Source organism: Candoia aspera, chromosome 10, assembly GCF_035149785.1.
Source record: "Candoia aspera isolate rCanAsp1 chromosome 10, rCanAsp1.hap2, whole genome shotgun sequence".
Taxonomy (NCBI): Eukaryota; Metazoa; Chordata; class Lepidosauria; order Squamata; family Boidae; genus Candoia; species Candoia aspera.
In genome coordinates this window covers 26,255,572-26,273,903 of record NC_086162.1, presented here as the reverse complement: position 1 = coordinate 26,273,903, position 18,332 = coordinate 26,255,572, and the positions used below count along the sequence as shown (strand labels likewise).

The following is an 18,332-nucleotide window of genomic DNA, read 5'->3' as shown; positions in this document are numbered from 1 at the left end:
AATTGTATCCCACTGTCTGGGGCTGCAACTTGTGAATGGCAGAACGTGCAACAGAAGCAGGCAACCAGGATAAGAACTAGCAGCACCATATTCTTGCAACAGTGGGCAACAAAGGAGCGTCTGCACGGAGCCTTGTGACAACCAGCAATCATTCCTCTTGCAAACCAGCAGGGACAGTCTTTCACATTAGGCTTATCCTGGCCAAGTAGAGAGAGGTTGTTTGCTGCATCAACCAAGACGGACACCGCCAGCTCAATCTGCCACCTCCGAAATCTTCACCAGGATAATCAGGTGGGCGGGCGGGTGGGTGGGGTGGAATTGCACCCCACAGCCAGAAGTTTCCATCTTCAGCAGCACATTCCCACCCCCACCTTTCATTGAACACAGCCAGACCTTTTGTCCAGTTAGACCATTTTATTACTGAATGCTACATTTTCCAGCCAGTGCTACCAACCAGTCACAGGAAGGGCTCATCTGGATCCCCAGCATCCCCTCTTCCCTCCCTAGAGTTGAGTCTGGCAAAGCCCAAATTAAAGCGGCCTTCAGAGGCTTATGCAGGACCTACAGCCCATGGGCATCCAGCCTGCACGGAGCTATTCCTGAAAGGCCCCAACCATTTAAAGGCACAAAAATCGCCCCCCAGCCCCAACCAAAGGGACCCCAGCAGCATCAGAACATGTCCTGGCATCACGGCCCAGATTAAGGCATGGCATGAAAGGAAGGGACTCCTTGGCCAAGTGCAAGAGAAGCCCTCACAGGGGCCTCAGGCTGGCTTGGCAGGGTGCAGGCACAGAAATCAAGCTTTTGAACACAAGCTGCAGTTTTTGCCCCAGGTGGGCAAAAAGAAGGCACTAGGCAGGGGGCAACATTCTCCATCCCTCCCCCTGGTCTTGTTCCAGCTGCAATGTATGCACAAGGAGCACCGGCGTAAAGCACAGTGCTCTGCTCCAGCCAGAATATTAGCCTGCAGGCAGAAGGGCCAGCAGCTGCCCCTCTGGCCGCCTCTCGGCCGCCTCTCCCCAGGGCAGAGGGACTCAGGGCTAGCCCTGGCAGGAGGCAGCTTCCCACCTTCTTCCCTCCTGTGTAGGAGTGGGGCGTTTGATTTGTGCAGATTAAGCAGCCAAATGCATTCCCTTCTCCCATCGTAAATCTTCAGGGAATGGAGTCAACCATGAGAAGTTTCAACTTTGGACATGATTTTAAAAAATGGGGGATTGTGGTTCTGCGAGAGGCCTTGCCGCTTCCACATGAAAAAAGAGTTGGCTGCTCCAGATGTAGGTTACCTGTGCAACGTCATCTCGTCCTTGAATCAAGCTGCCAAGGGAAGCAGATCCCAGCCTTGGCATTACTTGAGAGTTGTGCTTGTGCGGGAAGGCAGACAAGCCAGGATCACTTAACCCATAGCAAAATGCTGGTGTGCTCGTCATGCCCATGTGTCATGGGTGCAGGGAGAAATTTTGAGAAAGAACTTCTGGAGTTGAGGACATAACAATTAAAGAAAGCGCTCGGCCCCATCAAGTCTACCCAGCCCATGACCTTGCAGGTCAGCTCCGAGGTGGCCAAGGCATGCAACCGCCGGACGGCCATATTTCTGCACTCTGTCCTCGCACAGGGGCAGCCGGCTCTTTCTCCAGCTGCCCAATGAGAGGATGCAAAAAGAGCCTGTTGGTGCCCTGTCTTTGTTCTTCCTTCACCATGTTGGTGAGAGAAAAAAAAGACGTTTAAAGCCCAAGCAGCCACCAGGGGGTGGGGGGCGGGGAGGGGGCAGCACAGCTGTTACCCCAAGGACAAAGTCCAGGAGGCAAGAGTTCCCACCCAAGGCCAATCGAGAGGAAAGGCAGCAAAATTGGAGCGGGGGGGGGGGGAACGCACTTCGTTGCCCAGCCCCAGATGCCCAGCGCCAATTTCCCAGTTCAACCTTTGTACGGGGAAGGGGCGGCATCACTCCACCAGCTGTTGTGGAAGAGGCTAATACACCAACACAGAGACCATCCTTGAGGTTGGGGGGGTTTCATACAGAAGCAAGAAAACAGCAAGGCGATGGGGGGTAACACAGGCAAGGCTGGATGCCACCCCTCCCCTCCGTTTATGCTCTTCTGAAAGCTGAGGGTTGCCGGCCAGAAGCAAGGAACGAGCCTCGCCCCTCCACGCTCACAGAAGCGAGTCCCACGTGCAGCCCTTCCCGCCAGCGGGCTCTTGCGCTTTCCCTCCGGCAGGCTGCAGCAGCAACTCCAGCCACCGGAGGGTCTCTATGTCTTCCTCTGCTGCGGCCTCACCCTGGGGAACAGCTGAGAAAGAAAGGAGGACCATAAGGAGAGAGAAGAAGGCAGCAAAGCGAGTCAGTGGCTAGCCAGGCAAAGCCAGTGGCCCCACGGCTGGAAAGCCAGACACCGCTCACTGCTCTGCCCCCCCGGGCCCTACAGCACCCCCCTTCCGGCCACGCTGCCCCTGCACTGGGGCCCCTCCTGGGAGAGCCTTCAGGTCCTCGGAAGAGAAGACTCACCCCAAAATAATTCTTGGGCACGTAGCCCTCCTGGCCATAGAGAGAGGCCCACCACCAGTCCAGCTCCTCCTGGCTGTCCCGGCGCAGCACAGTGACCGGCTCGCCCTCGCGGAAGGAGAGCTCATCGCTGAATTCGGCACTGTAGTCCCACAGGGCATACACCACCCCATTATTCATCAGCCCCATGTTCTGCTCCACATCTGCAGCAAGAGATGACCGACCCCGGCAATCAACGAGGAAAGACCTGAGCACATGGCCTCCACTGTCCCAGAAATTCTGGCACTGCTGGCCGACTGCCACTTGGAAAACCAGGGCCGTTCCCAAAGGTGGGACAGCAGCTGGCTTTGCTTTCACTGAGCAGCACTGAAGGGCTGCCAGGACTTCCTAAGGGCGTTCCCGGCCGGCCAACCTTCTGCCTTCCTCACCTGCAAGGTAGCTGAAGCACTCATTGTAGCCCTCCCGATACGGGTCGCACTTCTCAATGGCCAGGCTTCCGTCACTGAAAGTGGTGGCAAAGATGGCAGCCCCGTGCTTCACCAGGGCAACGCAGATGGCAGTGTCGTTGCAAGAAGCCGCACAGTGCAATGGTGTCCTAGATGTGGAGGGAGGCAAGCAGGTGGCCCGCTCAGGAAAGGCCCGCATCCTGTTCCAGCAACGAGCACGCAGGGCGCTCCCCCTCCCCACAGACCGCAGGTGCCACAGAGGCCGCGGTCCCTGCTCCCGTCCATGCCGGGGGCTCACCAGCCGTGGCTGTCGGGAGAATTAACGTTGGCCCCAATATTGATCAGGAAGTCCACGATGCTGTAGTTGGCCCCGCAGATGGCATTGTGCAGGGCGGTGATCCCCTCGTCATTCGGCTGGCTCGGGTCATTCAGCTGCGGCAGGAAAAGGCAGAGGGCCGCCCAGGGCTCAGCATGGTGTGGAACGGTCACGCCAGCTCACGGGACAGAGGTCCCCGGAAGCCCAGCCCTGTTCCACCTTCCCTCCCCGTTTCCATTTAGCTCCCCTTCCATTCCAGTTTGTTGCTCTGCATTTTCACACCGTGGGAGAGCCAGAGTTTCTCAGTCTTAACCTACCTCGTACAGCTGCTGCGTAGTTAAAGAGGGGACAAAGGACCCCCTGCCATGACAACGAGCACAGCACAAGTTCAGAAGAGAGACGGTGCCCCGCCAACAGGCCTGCCAGCCCCCAGCTCACCTCCTTCACAGCCTCCTTCACCACGTCCAGCTCTCCAGTCAGGGCCGCGTCCAGCAGCAGCACCAAGGGGTTGAGGCGTGCCTTCTTGGTCAGCCGTTTCCAAGGGGAAGAGACCTTGCGCAGCACCGAGCGCTTCTCCTGCAGACCAGCGCAGGGAGCGGTCAAGCGTTAGCCCCTCCACACGCTGCCACCTTTTTCCCGCTACTGACTGCTTTTTCACAAGGCCTAGTCCTGTGAGAATCCCTCCAGAGCCCAGAAACGGAGGAAGGAACAATTAGGGTCCGAGGCCTCTAAGCGTGCGCCACGTGCTCCTTCATCAACGGCACAGGTGCTGCCCGTTCCAGGTGCTACTGGATCCTTTTAGCTGGAGGTGCCAGAGATCACACAGCTGCCCAGAGCCCCCAGAGGGAGGCCAAAGAGGAAGCATTCTCCAAGCCCGCGAGGAGCATCAGCCGGGTCAGGTCGAGGCCCCCCCAGTCCAGCCAGATGTTTCAGGGGCTCAGAAGCAGGAGGTGGAGACATTCCCCTCCCCAGCCTCCTCTCTAACCAGCATTCGGATCCCAGGCAAGGCAAAGCAGCCTTCCGGATTCCAAAGGGGGTCCCTGCTGGGGCTGCCGGCTGGTCTCTCATGGGACGCGCAGGCCTCCCAGCCCCAGGCACCTGGGCAAATGACTGCCGAACTCTCCACTCACCGGGCTTGGCAAGGGGGCGAGAGCGGCTGGGCTCTCCGGAGCAGGCGGAGGAGTCAACGCGGGGCCGGCGGCTGGCATGGCCAGGGCCGCCTTCTGCTCCGTGGCCTCGTTGACGGGTGGGGGGTCAGCCTGGGGCGGAGGGCCCCCTGCTGGAGCAGCCTCCTCTTTGTGGGGCTGGTGGTGGAACAGGCGGCTGATGATCTGCTGGTACTGCTTCTTGTGGGGGGGCAGCAGAGCCGGGCTGGGGGTCTGCTCCATGGATCCCCGCCGCTTCAGGGGCCGAGGCATCTCCGCCAGCACCCGGGCCACTTCCTCGAATTCGGGCACCTTCTGGGCCTCGGGCGGGAGGACCGGCTGCAGCCGGGTGGGGCTGAGGGGCCGGGCCAAGTCGTCCATCTCTGCCGGCTCGCTGCCCGGCAGGAGACCCTCCAGCTCAGGCTCCGCCTCCCCCGCTGTCAAGATGATGGGGACAACGCGTTCAGCAGGCATCGCTGCCACAGCTCTGGAGGTGCCGTTTCCTGGAGAGGGAAAAGCCAAGGGGCAGGAAGAAACTCTGCACGTGGTGCCAGGCTCCTTTAGCAAAAGCATTTGCATATTCGCACATTCAGAGCTGAGACTTTAGTCGACCAGGTTAAGAGCTGCTCCTGGGGGCTTAGGCAGGGACAGAGAAAGGGGGAGATACATGCCCTTTGCCCCAACACTGGGCAAGCCCTCCACGCGACTGGGGGGCTTGCATTCACTGGGGCCAGGAAGCCCCTCCAGCTGCCACCCCCTGCCCGCCGCCACTTACCTTCGCTCCCAGTCTGCATCGTCCGCAGCTGGGGCTGCGCTGGAGCAAACGGCGGCTGCAGCATCTGCTTCTGCAAGGACCAGAGGAGAGGCGACCCGGCCAGCCCCTGAGGCAGCCCGAGTTTGCCACCTGCCACACCGGACTCCCAGAAGGCGTTCTGCAGCCGGAAGATCATGGAGAGGGGCAGCGGCTTGTGGCGTCGGGGGAGGCTGCCACCCTGAGGGTTGGGCGGGGGGATGGGGATGCGGGAGACAGGCTGCCAGTTCCGGGGCAGGGTGCCCGTCTGGTTGGCAGGGAGGGACCGGCGGAAGGAGCTGTCCTGGCGCCTCTCGCCGGCCAGGGCCGAGACCTTGTAATTCCTGGGCAGGGTGGCGCTGTGTATCCCGTAGTGCTCCTCCTGCAGAGGGGAAGCCGAGAGAGACCGTCAGCTGTCGCTCCTCCTCCCCCCGTCGGCTCCAGCTTCTGCTGCCTGCTGCCTGCAGCCGCACAGGTGCCAGGAGCGCATGGGCTTTGGCAGCAGAAAGGGCCTCCTGGCAGAGACACCGACCTCGCCTGGCCAGCCCCCATCCAAGCTCGACTCCTTCCAAGGGACCAGCGGCAGCCCAGCCGTGTTCTGGCGAAGGCTCACGTGAGCATCTGCTCCTGTGGGAAGAAGCACCAGCACTGGAGCAGCGGTCCCTCACCTGAGGCACCACACGGCTTGGCCCTGATGCTGCCCGTGCCCGACAGCAGCCCTGGACGGATCAGCCGGGCCTCTCCTGCTCCTCATCTGGAGGCAGCAGCCAGGGCAGCCACGGGGATCAGGCCTCACTGAGCAGAAGGCTCCCCGACCTTGTAGCAACCGCACCAGCTGCCGGCTGGCTCCGGGGCAGGATCCGGTCTCCCTTCTGACCCACAAGGCACTGACCGCCCTGGGGCTGGGATTCACTAGGTCAAGCCCAGGATCCCCCGGGGAAACGGTTCCGTCTGTGCAGACTGGAGCAGAGGGCCATCTGGTGGACCTGGCGGGGCAGCCTTCTGTGGGGCACCTGTGCTCCAGAACGTGCCCAAGGGCGGGTCCTGTCCGGAGAGTTCTGCCCCCCACGCAGACTCACGCTCGTAGCCGACAGGGCGAGGCGCCTTCTTCTCGTATGCCACGTCCAGGTCCGATTCGTTCCAGCCTTTCGGCACCCTCCTACGGATCACCAGGTCGTCTGCAGAAAAGAAACATCCAGGATCGCATCAGAAGCTCTTCTCCGCACGTCACAGACCACGGGAACTCCTGTGGGAAAAGCCACTCCGGCCCTTAGGGAGCGCTCTTCCCCAAACCACTGCCTAGCCGAGATTGATGGGAGCGTCCAAATGGCTCCTTGCGGAAGGAAGTGCCAGCCTCGCTTGCCTTCCTCTATTCTAGGGCAGCTCCAGCCGTCTCCAGCCCTCCAGATGTTGCAGAACTACAACTCTCACCATCTGCTGCCAAGAGGTCCCTGCCGCTTAGGATGGGAGTTGGATCCAGTCCAACTACAGGTAGTCCTCGACGTACCACCATTCATTCAGCGACCATTCCAAGTTATGAAGGCACTGGAAAAAGTGACTTACAACCAGTCCTCATGCTTACAACTGTTGCAGCATCCCCATGGTCACGTGATCGAAATGTGGACGTTTGGCAATTGGCATGTATTTACGACAGTTGCAGTGTCCCAGGGTCACGTGATTGCCATTTGTGACCTTCCCAGCCAACTTCTGACAAGCAAAGTCAATGGGGGAAGCCGGATTCACTTAACAGCCACATGATTCACTTAATGACCATGGTGATTTGCTTAATGACTGGCAAAAAAGGTTGTAAAATCAGGTGTGACTCATTTAACAACTACCTCACTTAAGTTGTTAAGTTCCAGTGCCAATTGTGGTTGTAAGTCAAGGAGTACCTGTAGAGAACCCCAGGTGGGAAGGGCCATTTTCCAGCAGTTTAATGCACGGCGTCTGAGCATTCTACTTAAATGCTGTTACTACTGTTTAAAAGGCAAGGCATTTACCTTTTAAAGTGCCCACATTAAAAACAGAAATGTGGGTATGGAGTGGGGGGCAGTTAAAATGGTGCTAAAGGATATGTATTTGCTACCAAAACCCAGGAATCTTCAGAACTCTGCAACAGAAATTCCGCAACCAGGTCTTAACATTGCTCTGATTTCTTCTCGTCTTGCATCCAGTTTCACTTGGCTATTCTGCTCGACTTCCAGCGGTACAAAGAAACGAACAGGATGTAAAAGGAGCACTCCCTCCCTCCCACCAGAAATCGCGCTGAGCCAAGCGGGTTTCCGTCATCCATCGAGCCTTGCCCAAGCACGTTTGAGCGCCTCCCGCAAGGCTAGGACCTTGATGTTCAGAGCTCAGGCTCCTTGGGAGAGCACATTCCAACCCCAGCGCCTCATCCTGCATCACTTCAGCTGACGCGCCCCGTTCTCTGCAGCCCGAATGTTCCTCCAAAATTGCTCTCTTAAACCCTTGAGAGAGGCTTAAACCTGGTTACAATCCAGGTGCTGTGCAGCTGTGTCTCACCGAAACAACCAAAAGGAGCAAGCAAGTCGGGCATGCGTTTACCTTGAGCCCGGAAGGGGCCTGGCACCGCAGGATACAGGCTGTGGCTCTCGTAGGGGGGCGGGAGAGGCGGGCGCGGGGAGGGCCCTCGGTCTGGGAAGAACACCGGAGACGCAGAGCCTTCTGCTGGCAGCCGTGGAGAGCCCGCCCGCCCCCCCCTTCCGCCGGTGGTAGCAAAGGGCCGGGGGTCAAACTGGCGCTCAGGGAGGCCGGCGGGACGGAGGGAGTGGGGGGAGCTGCCGTGGGGCCCAGGGCCCGGCGGGGCCTCGTAAGGGACAGCCATGACCTTGGGCCTGGAGGGTGGCGGGGGGCTCCAGTCCAACTCCGACTGCAGGAAGAAGGAAGGCCGTGGGGAGGAGGAGCATCCCAGGGGGGCCTTGGAGCCGAGAAGCTGGCTGGGCGAAGAGCTGTAGGGGGACAAGCTGGGGGGGGGCCCAGGGTCAGTGGTGTCCCAGGAGGTGCTCTTCCAGGGCAGCTGGTGCAGGGGAGAGGCAGCCTGGGCACCCATCTTCAGCAGCTCTGGGGTGGAGCTGGAGCCATACCTGTCCACCACCTGCCAACCAAAGGGGGGGGGAGAATCAGCCAACTTTCCTGCAGCTGCCCCTGAAGAACATCCCAGGTTCACACACACCCCAGGACCTGAGAGCAGCGCCCAAAGAAAGCAGAAGCGCTTAGCCGAGTCCCAGCCACTTCCCAGGTTCATCTGCTTCCGCAGCCCAGTAGCCCCCCCTGCCCCAACACAGCCCTGGGGCAGTCCTTGGCCGCCCATTCCCTGCCCTCACCAGGGGTGGCCCGGCAGACTGCCCAGGATGGTCCGTCCAGAGTGACTCCAGCTGCTTCGAGAGCTCATCCACCTTGGCGGCGGCTGTGTCCAACTCCAGCTGCTTGAGGTCCATGTGCTTGGCAGCCAGGGCTGTGGGGAACAAGGGCAGATTGAGGGGGGCGGGGCTCCATCCTCGAGGCCTCAGAAACAGCCTCTGACCAGGGTGGATCTCAATACCCATTACCCTTGGCCAATGCGGGGCAATGAGAATCAAACTCCAATGCATCTGGAGGGCAGCCAAGGGACCGTGCTTAGCAAGATGCTCCAGGGGGGGCAGTCCCTGTTCTCCCTCTCAGGTTTGGGGAAGGTGAACAGCCGCTGCTCCCTCCTGCTCTTACCTGCATCCCAGCTAAAACTGGCCCCAGAAAGGGGCCCTCCAGCTGAGACACCAAGCAGAAGCTTCTTCCTCCCACCAGTTTTCTGCCATCAGAAAACACCCCTTTTCTCACGTTCCTGGAAAGGCATCCGAATGGGTGTCCGCTTCGGGCACTGGATCTCCCTGCAAGGGGAGGCCCTCCTAAACCCAGGGTCAGGGCCTGATCGCTCCTGGCACGGGAAGCGCCACGTCCTAACCTTAGCCCCCCCATCCTTCTCCCCCGACATGCTTCCTACTTGACCATCAGGCATGCTGCCGGTCAGGGGGGCAGGGGGGCTACGACAAGCTTGGCCCAGCAAACTTCAGGGATGCAGAGCAGGCCCAGAGCATTGCAGGCCGCCTGCCTTGCTCCGAGTGGCAAAGAAAATTAAAAAGCCCAGGGGATGCTCCTGTGGAAACTAGCAGTCCCCACCTCAGGCCTTTAGCTCCTACCTCCAAAATGTGGCCTCAGCAACCGGGCCTTTCCTAACCGAAAGCTGCCTCCTTTTTTAGGCGAGCAGCATTTGGCTGGGGGTTCGGCTCTCCCTTGCACTTGCCCGGCGCATGCCTTCCGGAGTGCAGAGCATGAGAAGGAATCTGCAGACCGGCGGCAAGGGATGTTCGTCCAGCCTGTGCCTGGCCAGGGAGGTATCTGGGTTTGGGTGGAGACCACGAGAACAGCACCAGCCGGACACGCAAAAGAGCCGAGGCAATGAGATGTTCCCGGGGGCGGGGGGAAGCGTCTGCCTTCCTTTGCCTCTTTCTGACATCAGGCCTCGAGAAGGGGAGCCTCTCCTCGACCCCTGCAGGAAACCAGACGGTGGACGAGACCAACCGGGGGCCTGATCCAATGGCTGGGCTCTTGCTTCTGAGGAAGCATCACATCAGTTTCACCGGCTTCCTAACAAATGCACTCTAAGGAAGCAACCTAAACGGGCGTATATACTTTATCTTGGATATCTGCGTGTGTTTGTACCACATTGTATTTGCATTTAAATCACTTGGGCATCAGGACACCCGCCAATTGGCTACTTCGCAGCCCCAGGGCCCCCCCCGTCCCGGCCAATCTGGTCCGACTTCAGTGGCATCTCCGTCCGCCAAACCACAGCTTCTCCAAGATGAGCCCGCAGAACAGGCAGAGGACATCCCTGGGAATCAGCACAGCTTTGGAAAGGGCTTCCCACCCACGCTCTCCAGAGATGTTGGACTACAGTCCCCCTCATCCCCGGTCAGCACAGCCAAACACCTTTGATCTCTGCAAAACAAGGGATCGGAGCCCCTCTGGAGGGATGCAGGAGTAAGCCTCTGCAGGGTCATCAAGCCACAGACGTGCCAAGTGACAAGGGGCCATTAAGGCCAACAGTTATAACCCCCCCAGTTCATATCACCTATTAGCGTTTCCTCTGTTGGCTATTTATATCTGTATCTACATTTCACATACACGTTTGTACATACGACGTATACAACCCAGGCTACAATACACACACAAGCTGTTTTTAGTTTACATTCCAGACTGCAACTGCAAATTGTCGCTTAAGCCCTGCCGGAAGAACTTTTCTTTTAAAAGGCAGCATACAGATTTCGACACTCCTTGGCACAGCTCCCTTCCTCCCAGTTCTCTGTCTGCTGTGACTAAGCCAAGGTGTGAGCAACAGGGATAATAGCTCGTCCTTCCCACGTTCCCATCCAAGGGCATTCTTTCCCTGAACCTGAATTCCAGGACGCGGGTTCCCGCGGGGCAAGGAGCGGCTCAAAAGCCCGTCACGCACTGGCAGGGCCGCCTTTTGTCCATATTATTGGGCCTTTTGCTCCCCAAAGCCGGCCGGGCGTTTCAAAGCTCCAGGCCAGCGAGAAGCGGTTTGCTGCTTCCGGGCTACAGGGGCAAGTCCACCGGAGAAGCAAGCCTCTCTACGGCCTGTGGGGAGGCCTCCCTTCCCAGCCACTCCTGTGATGAGCTCAGAACTCCCCGCTTTACCTGCCGGTCAGTGTCTTCAAAACTCATCCTCTGGAGGCGAAAGCCGCACCCACCACTGAGACTCGGTTGCTTTTCGCCAAGCCAGTTGGAGAGCAAATGCAGCTGAGCCATTTCCTCTCTTCTTCATACAGATCAGGCTTTGCCATCGTTTTCCAACCCCCAGTCAGACAGGAATGCAAAGAATTTGGATTCAGGGACCCCCACCCAAACTGGCCGTCTCAAGCACTGCAGGGTCACAGAATGCAGCCAGACGGGCCAAGAAGGAAGCAAAGCCGCAGCCCTTTGCGACGACCGGCCCCACCGCCTCCCGCATGGGGACCACGGGACTTGGGCCCTGGAATATGCGGGTGGGTTAGGGAAGCTGCTGCAGAGGCTTGCCTGACTAGCAGTCAGGCCTCAGTGCAAAACGGGGCGTGGAGAAGCCTCAGGCAAGGAGACCCAGCTCAGCTTCCTGGCCAAGGTCCGCCCTGGAAGACCGAGGGGGAGAAGCCCCCAAGCAGAGCTGCGAGCGGCGGTTCCTGCCCCCCCCAAAGGCTTCCCCACCAGTGTGGCCCGGGAATCTGCAGACAAGCCCTCTCGACTCACAGTGGAAGCGGAGGTCCAGGAGCTCCTGAGCACTGGCGAGGTCTTGGCCAGCCATGGCACCAGCAGGGGACTTGGGCTCCCACGCCATCAGCCAGCAGCGCTCTCAGGGTCGCAGCGCCTGGGAAGATGGAGCATCCCCATAAATGGCCCCCGCAGATGGCTCCCTAGTGCAGCACCTCCCTTTGCCACCCTGCCCCAGGAAGAGACCTCCATGCCCGCCTGGCACTTGTGCCCTTTCCCAGGGCAGCTCTGCAGCTGCTGAGGAGCCAGCCTTCCCAGTCTCCGGCTAGGAGGTTGGTGCTGGTGCTGCTTTTCACAGGGAGGGTCTGGGGGCCTGGCAGAGCTCTCGATTGAGGCTCTCAGGCAACACCTGCAGAGGCCAGAGGTGACACCGCGCCCAGAAGGGCTTCACCTCCCAAAACCCCTGGTAGAAAGAACCAGGGGGAAGCCCAGCCCAGCCCGGTGCCAAAGGCTGGGTGGGGCCGAAGGCGGGCAGGTGGGGAAGCCCCAGGATTCCCCCAGAGAGAAGGTCAGTGTGGCTTTTTCCTGTGCCAGGTGCCAGGCTAGCTGGAAAGTAAACAGCTGCTGGCAGGCTACCCCCCTCCCCAGACAAGGCTGGCCCGGCTCCTGGGGTTGCTCCAGGGCCTTCGCTTCAGGTTCACACAGCCTTCCACCCTGATGGAGCAGCCCAAATCATGGCAAGGCAGCGGGAGACCCTCGAAAAGGTGAGGCGGTGCCGGGGGTGTGTGAGCTCCCTCCCCAGAGCCCTGGAGAAACGTCTGAAGGGAGGGAAGCGATCCCGGCGCTACTTCGGGAAAAAGAGGGCCTGGGATCTTCGGTCAATGGCCCAAGCAACCTTTTCAGAGTCAGCTTTGAAGGCTGAATCAGGAACCCGATTCAACCAGGAGAAAGGAGTGTCTGACTCCCCCTGAAAGTCCAGTCCTTGGTCAGGGGAACCTAGCAGAGCCCTCTTCCCCAATCTGCTGCCCTCCACCCGTCTGACTGTAAAACGTGCAGCTGGAGACTCCCCATGGGGGGCGGGGGGGCAGGGCTCTTAATCCTCACCCCAACCTTGCCTTCTCCTGCTGCTCTCTCAGCCCTCAGCCCGCAAGCTCCGGGCCACAAAAAGCACCAGGCTTGTCCCTGGAGAAGGTGGTTCCCCTCCCTCCTAAACAGTACCATATTTCCAATATCATGTCACTGTCGCAAGGGTGTTCACCACCCAAAAGTCTTAGGCAAGCACCGCGCACCTGTCTTTCTCAACTCAAGTTCCTTTCCCACCCAGGGAGAGTCTAAAGCGCCACCTCCTCCGCCTCTGAGGCTAAAAATTGGCATTGGCCACCTTGCCACTTCCCAAAGGACACTTTGGAAGGCATGTTACACCTTCGTAAGTATGGCCGCTTTTCAGGGAATGTCTGAATGAAGGAAAGCACCTTCCTGCTAACTAAAAATACACGGGGCTGTGTGGTCAATGAATAATTTTAAGGTGCCCTCCTGGAAGCTCTGCCCAGCGCTGACATTGCCCGAGCTCAGGAAAGTTGTTCAGGAGTTGGATGAGTCAATTCAAAGCCAGGTAACACACCGGTCAAGCTGCCAACCAGCTGCCTTAGAAACAAGGGCAAAGATTAAAAATATTTATCCTGCTTTGCATGCCAGAAGCAATCCATCTTCACAAGGTACAGGGTGCATCAAGTTGTCACCCTGCCAACCCAGAGATGCCACCCCCAGCCCAGGAGGATCTGCCAGCCCCGCCCCACAGGGGAGACTCACCAAAAGTAAGTTCTCTCAAGGACCTGGATCCCCGGGCTCAAGCCCAGCAGGGATGCAGCGACCAAGGCTTTGAGGTGGGGGGGCCGGGCGGAGACACCCCCTTCGCCCTCTGCCTTGCTCAGCTGCAGCGCCCCGAAGCATGTGCTTTTGCCGACCCAGAGCAGTCCTCCCTGTACGCAATGGCACTTTTCTCGAGTTCCGAGCCTAGGAAGGTAAAAGCTTTCTGCTCATGCTCAGGGGCACTCCTCTCCCACTTAGGGAAGGCTTGGTGCAAAAGAGGGAACCCAAAGACCGTAGAGTTCAATTCTCTTTAAGGCTCCACCTTCAACGGCAAGCCAGGGACTTCCTTTCCCCTTCGAGGCTTAACCCACAACCACTGAGGACAAAGGGAGCAACCTCTAAGCCTTTAATAAAGGGCTGCAATTTAAGCACAGGCAGAAAACCACAGGGCAAGGGGCCCGTGGCTTTCCCTTGCCCAGCACTCCCTACATCTCGAGGAAAACAGGCTGTGTCTGCCCGAAAGAGCAGAGGAAAAGTGGAGCACGCCCAGGATCGTCCCCCCCCCCGCTGCTATCCGAAGAGCCATGAAGATCTGGCTCTTCACCCGGGCCCTTGGCCAGGGAGACCCTGCGCTTCATTGCCCTGGCGTCTTTGATCTTACAGTGTTGCTATTGTCACATCTTTGCTTGTTGTGAGCTGCCCAGAGTCGTTGGGAGTTGGACGGCATACCAGTTTGATATACCATCATCATCATCATCCCACCATGAAGATCCCCAGGAAACCTGTTTGCCAGATGTTTGTACCGAGGAGGCAGACCGGAACTGGCCAGGCCGGTGATAACAGGGGATATCACTTGGCCCCCAACTTGGTGCATTCAGAGGACCTTTCACAAAGGTCCCTGTACTGGGGCAGGGGGACCAGTCCGGCTCAGGGACCCTCTGTGGTTGGCAGAGGAAACGCAGCACAGCACTGTCACCCAGAGGGGACATAAGAAAAGGGGCGTTGCTGGGCAAGCCCCTTCCTCCGGCCCTGGAAGGGGCTGTGAGAATCACCTGGGGGGAGAGGAGGACAAGCCACAGCCAAGGCAATGTCGGGTGAAAGACATATGAGAGACATCAGAGTGGGGGGGGGAGCTTCTCCGAAAGGCCCTCCCTGGTTCTCTGGAATAGTAAAGGCGGGGAGGGGCAGCGCTTCCAGACTTGCAAGACTCGGCTACTGTGACCCTCCACCAAAGGGAATGTCGCTACTCATGGTTTTGGCTTCCTGTCTGGACTGCCTCAAACAGCAGACGTCAATCTCGCAAGTCTGAAGGCGCTGCCCCTCCCCGCCCTTACTATTCCTGAGAACCAGGGAGGGCCCTTCGGAGACGCTTCCCCATTCAGAGGGGCCTGTTGTCTTCTAAGGAGCTCACGCCCAATTCCAAAGAATCAGGCAACCTGGCACTTAAATCTGCGTTACCAGCTGTGCCAGGAGAGACAAGCCAAGTCTCTGAGGCTCCATCAGCCCAATTAAGACCCTCGGCTGAAGTCCACACGCTAAGAATCAAGAGACCACTGCATGCCCGGGACACGCTCCAACTCCATCAGCTGCACTGTGGGGCTGAATATCTGCACTCAGCTCTCGAAACCTCCTCACCCCCAATTTCCAGATTGCCAGCTCAGGCAGCAACACAGGAGCCGAGAAGACTTAGCAAGAACCAAGCCAAGGAGCCCATCGAGCAGTTGAAGGTCAGCCAGCTGAGCTTCAGGAAACTGGCCGGCCTTTTCCGCAGCCCCCTGCAACGCTTGGCCTTCACTGTGCCCTCTGGGCAGCCCCCCCAAGGCGAACCTCACCAGAAAGCAGCCCGGTTTTGCAGCTCCAGGCTGGAGAACTGAACACACAAAGAGATCAAAGAAGAAAGCGTCCCTGAGCATGAGCAGAGTACACCTGGTCTGCGGAAGGTTCCCTGCCTCAGCACTTCCTCCAGAGTTCCGCTCCCAGTTCAGAAAGGCCACAGCGGGTCCATCGTGAGGTGGCCAGCAGTTGCTCAGCAAAGGCCTGAGAGCAGGAAACTCCATGCAGGTTCTGCAGCCCCCCCCCCCCCCGGCACTGGCTGCCAAGCAGAAGCTGCCTGCCGCCTCTTGGCCAAGGAAGGAGCCTCAGCATTTGGCAAGGCGCCACCTTCTCATCCCCAACTGCCCCAGCCTGTTTGTTGGCTTCGGAGAACTTGCTTCCGCACCCCACTGGCACTGAACACAGCGGCTCTGCCTTGGGGACCCCGACACTTTGCATTCTGCTTCCCAGGGGAGACCTTGGGCTCCCCGCTCCCACCCCACACTTAGGCAGCCGAAAAGGCCCTTTCCGATTCAGAAAAAAACCACAAAGAATCCTGCCGTCTCTCAAGCATTCATTCTACCAGGGAAGCCATTTGCTTGGCCAAAATGAATTTGACTGAAGGATTACCCAGGACCTAAGCTAAAACAAGTCCTTTTCAATCCTAACTTCTCCAAACGGGCAAGGAAAAAAATGATTTTTTTCCCCAGGTCGCAAATTGTCTCTGCGTGTGAATCTGTATGGAACAAAACATTGTGGAGTCCAGCCCAGTCTTCTCCAACAAGGCCCAGCACAACTGGCTAGACTAACGTTCCCACCAGACTGGACAGGCTCCAGCTGTAAGCAAAGGGAATGGCAGTCTGGCTCATCTGGATGGCCACAGCTTGAGGAAACAGCTGAGGGGCTTGATCTCCCTCCAAACCAGTTAACTCTGAGTAGGAAGCATTGTGTAATCTCGCAACAGCAATTTCTCATTTGTTATATTTTGCAGGGAGGAAAACCACCTGTTAAGCTGCTCAGCCACATCTGTTTCTAACCCATTATTGACTTCATGCATTAATAAAATCTCTTCCATTTTTCCTCCAGGGCTTCCTGAGAAACCACCAAAGGATGTCAGTGACCACTGTGCAGTTCAACGTGCCCCGTGTCTGTGACCAATCATATAGATTCATTACCATTTCAATCTGTTTTTAAATGTTAAGTGGATCATTGGCTTTATTTCCAAAGTCAGCCTTTAAGGGGGCCTACTGCAGATTGAGACTTTTTTCGTAAAGGGTGTAAAGAGTCCTGCTCCATTAGGGCTGGCGCTGCAGTTTACCATATGAAGCAGAGTCATCTTTTAGCTGGTTACTATTTAGCATTAACCACCCCTGTAAATCACTGAGGACAGGTTTACTAGAAAGCAGGATGTAAACAGAGCAATAAAGAAATAGCTTCATCTCTGCACATGGAGCTGGTTTCCTCCACGCCATAATTGGGCGAGAACAAAATCCAGCACAGGACCAGCTTTACCAGAAAGGTTGATAGGTTTCACTTCATTCCACCTGGGCAGCTTTCTGGCTCAACAGCTGGCACAGAAGACTGCTGCAGGAGCCCAATGTCTTAGTGCCAGGGGACTTGCAGCCATCCAGATGTTGCTCAGCCACAACTCCCAGCAGCCCCAACAGACCCACTGGTCAGGGATCCTGGGATCTGCAGTTCAGCAACATCCAGGGAGCCAGTAGATCCCACCTGAAAGATCAAAAGAGGACCACTGGAGCCTGAGAGATTTCTGGAGGCCACGAACACACTGGCACACAGCATCAGCAGGGGCACTCAGGCCTGGATGATGCCCCACAGGGGGCATCGAACTCAGGAGCTTCCTTCCAACAGGGTCTGGCAGCCAGGCTGTTCCAGAGGCCAGCCAGGAGCTCTCCCAGAATGCGCCCAAAGCCCCTGAACGACATTTGCCTCCACCAGTGGCCACCAACGCAGGCAGCAACCTCATCTCTTAGCCGCAAGGCAGTCTGCGTGGCCATGAGGTTGACAGAAGGAATGTGCTCCACCCCAAAACCTTCCCACCCAGGGACAGGCAGAGCAGTGTCTGTTGCACGCCACACAAGCAGCCTGGAACAGCTGGAGGGTGACATGTTCCCGGTCAGTCTGAAAAGGTCACCTGATAAAAGCAGGACAGGCCTAAAGGGGCTGCCTTCTCACTGCCCCACTCATCCTTTTCGAGCTCCCACCTCTTCAACAGAGGGCCAGGGCGTCCACAGCACTGGTGCTGGGTGCCTGCTCCGACAGCTCCCAGAGGGTGAGAAAGGCCCGAGCGAGCCCTGGAGGAGCAGTCCAGCAGCAGCCCCTGGCCAGGAGAGTGGTGGAACCTCCCTGGACTGAAGTAGCATATCTCTAAATACTGGCGATCAGCAAGAAGGGAAGACCTTGTAGTTGGTGCCCTGCTACGAGCAGCATCCCCCTGGGAAGCAACACTGCAGCCGGCTGCATCATGCGGGGTCCTTGCAGCCACCAGCCACTAACGGATAAAGCTCCCTGGACAATCCTGGAGCGTGGGAGGAAGGCCCCCCACCGCCCCCACCACCTTGCTTCTTCCAAGCAGCTCTGGGGGGAGAGCCATCAGGAAGCCGATATGGGATTATGGGTTCTGGAGCCCAACCTGAGGGGGACGGGGATGAGCTCCAGCGCAGGGGCGGTTCAGCCAGGCAACTCCTCTGCGCTCCCAGCCACGTGACCAGGACAGGGAGGAGAGGCGGGTGACATTTTGGTTATCAGCAGAAGAGACCAAGTCTGAGCCTTTCGTGGAAGGGAACGACTGTCCTGTCCACAGCCCCCCTCATCTTCTCTGAGACTCCCAAACTGGCCTCCGCTCAGAGCACGCAGGGTGGCAACTCCCATAACTCTCAGCCATCCCCTGGTGCTGCCAGGGAGTTACGGGCACTGTCCTCTGGCACATCAGGTGGGCAGGGAAAGGCGGCTTTTAAAAGGCGCTGGTATTCTGGCTTCCCAGGAAGAAACCACACCTCTGGACCTCCACCTAAGGGCCACAACTATGCCCTGCTCCCCTCCACAGTGCTCTGATTTTCGGGGGCGCCCAACTCTCCGGGGAAAGCTGACCTGCGGGGGGGGGGGGGAAGGGGGGGCATCTCAGTGCCGGCCCGTTCGGAAGGCGGCGAGGGCCCCTCCGGCTGGAGGCTTCGCCCAGGTCCGAGCCCCTGCCTGGAGGCTGCTGAGCGGCGCACCTGGCCCCTCCGGCGCC

At 58.4% G+C, this 18,332-nt stretch overlaps 1 protein-coding gene across 2 annotated transcripts; it reads right to left on the bottom strand.

The window, feature by feature from the left end:
* Positions 1-394: 394 nt before the first annotated feature.
* On the bottom strand, positions 395-12,089 carry PPP1R13L (protein phosphatase 1 regulatory subunit 13 like). 2 transcript variants are annotated; one of them, XM_063311740.1, is made up of 12 exons: positions 11,500-12,089; positions 8,542-8,674; positions 7,763-8,312; positions 6,277-6,375; positions 5,730-5,824; positions 5,183-5,579; positions 4,393-4,910; positions 3,701-3,838; positions 3,245-3,378; positions 2,929-3,095; positions 2,504-2,703; positions 395-2,288 (listed from the first exon to the last, which is right to left on the bottom strand). In XM_063311740.1, exons 1-12 carry the CDS (start codon positions 11,583-11,585, stop codon positions 2,250-2,252), a joined length of 2,556 nt encoding a protein of 851 aa, XP_063167810.1. In that variant the 5' UTR covers positions 11,586-12,089; the 3' UTR covers positions 395-2,249. The 2 variants fall into 2 exon arrangements, with proteins under 2 accessions (XP_063167810.1, XP_063167811.1); XM_063311741.1 differs by having other exon boundaries at positions 5,730-5,818.
* Positions 12,090-18,332: the final 6,243 nt, after the last annotated feature.

Coding starts and splice junctions, on each gene's coding strand:
- PPP1R13L (XM_063311740.1), bottom strand. CDS start 11,585: ATGGCGTGGGAGCCCAAGTCCCCTGCTGGTGCCATGGCTGGCCAAGAC. Junction 8,675..11,499: donor CTCCTGGACCTCCGCTTCCA/CTGTGAGTCGAG, acceptor CTTGTTCCCCAC/AGCCCTGGCTGCCAAGCACA. Junction 6,376..7,762: donor AGGCCCCTTCCGGGCTCAAG/GTAAACGCATGC, acceptor TCTTTTCTGCAG/ACGACCTGGTGATCCGTAGG.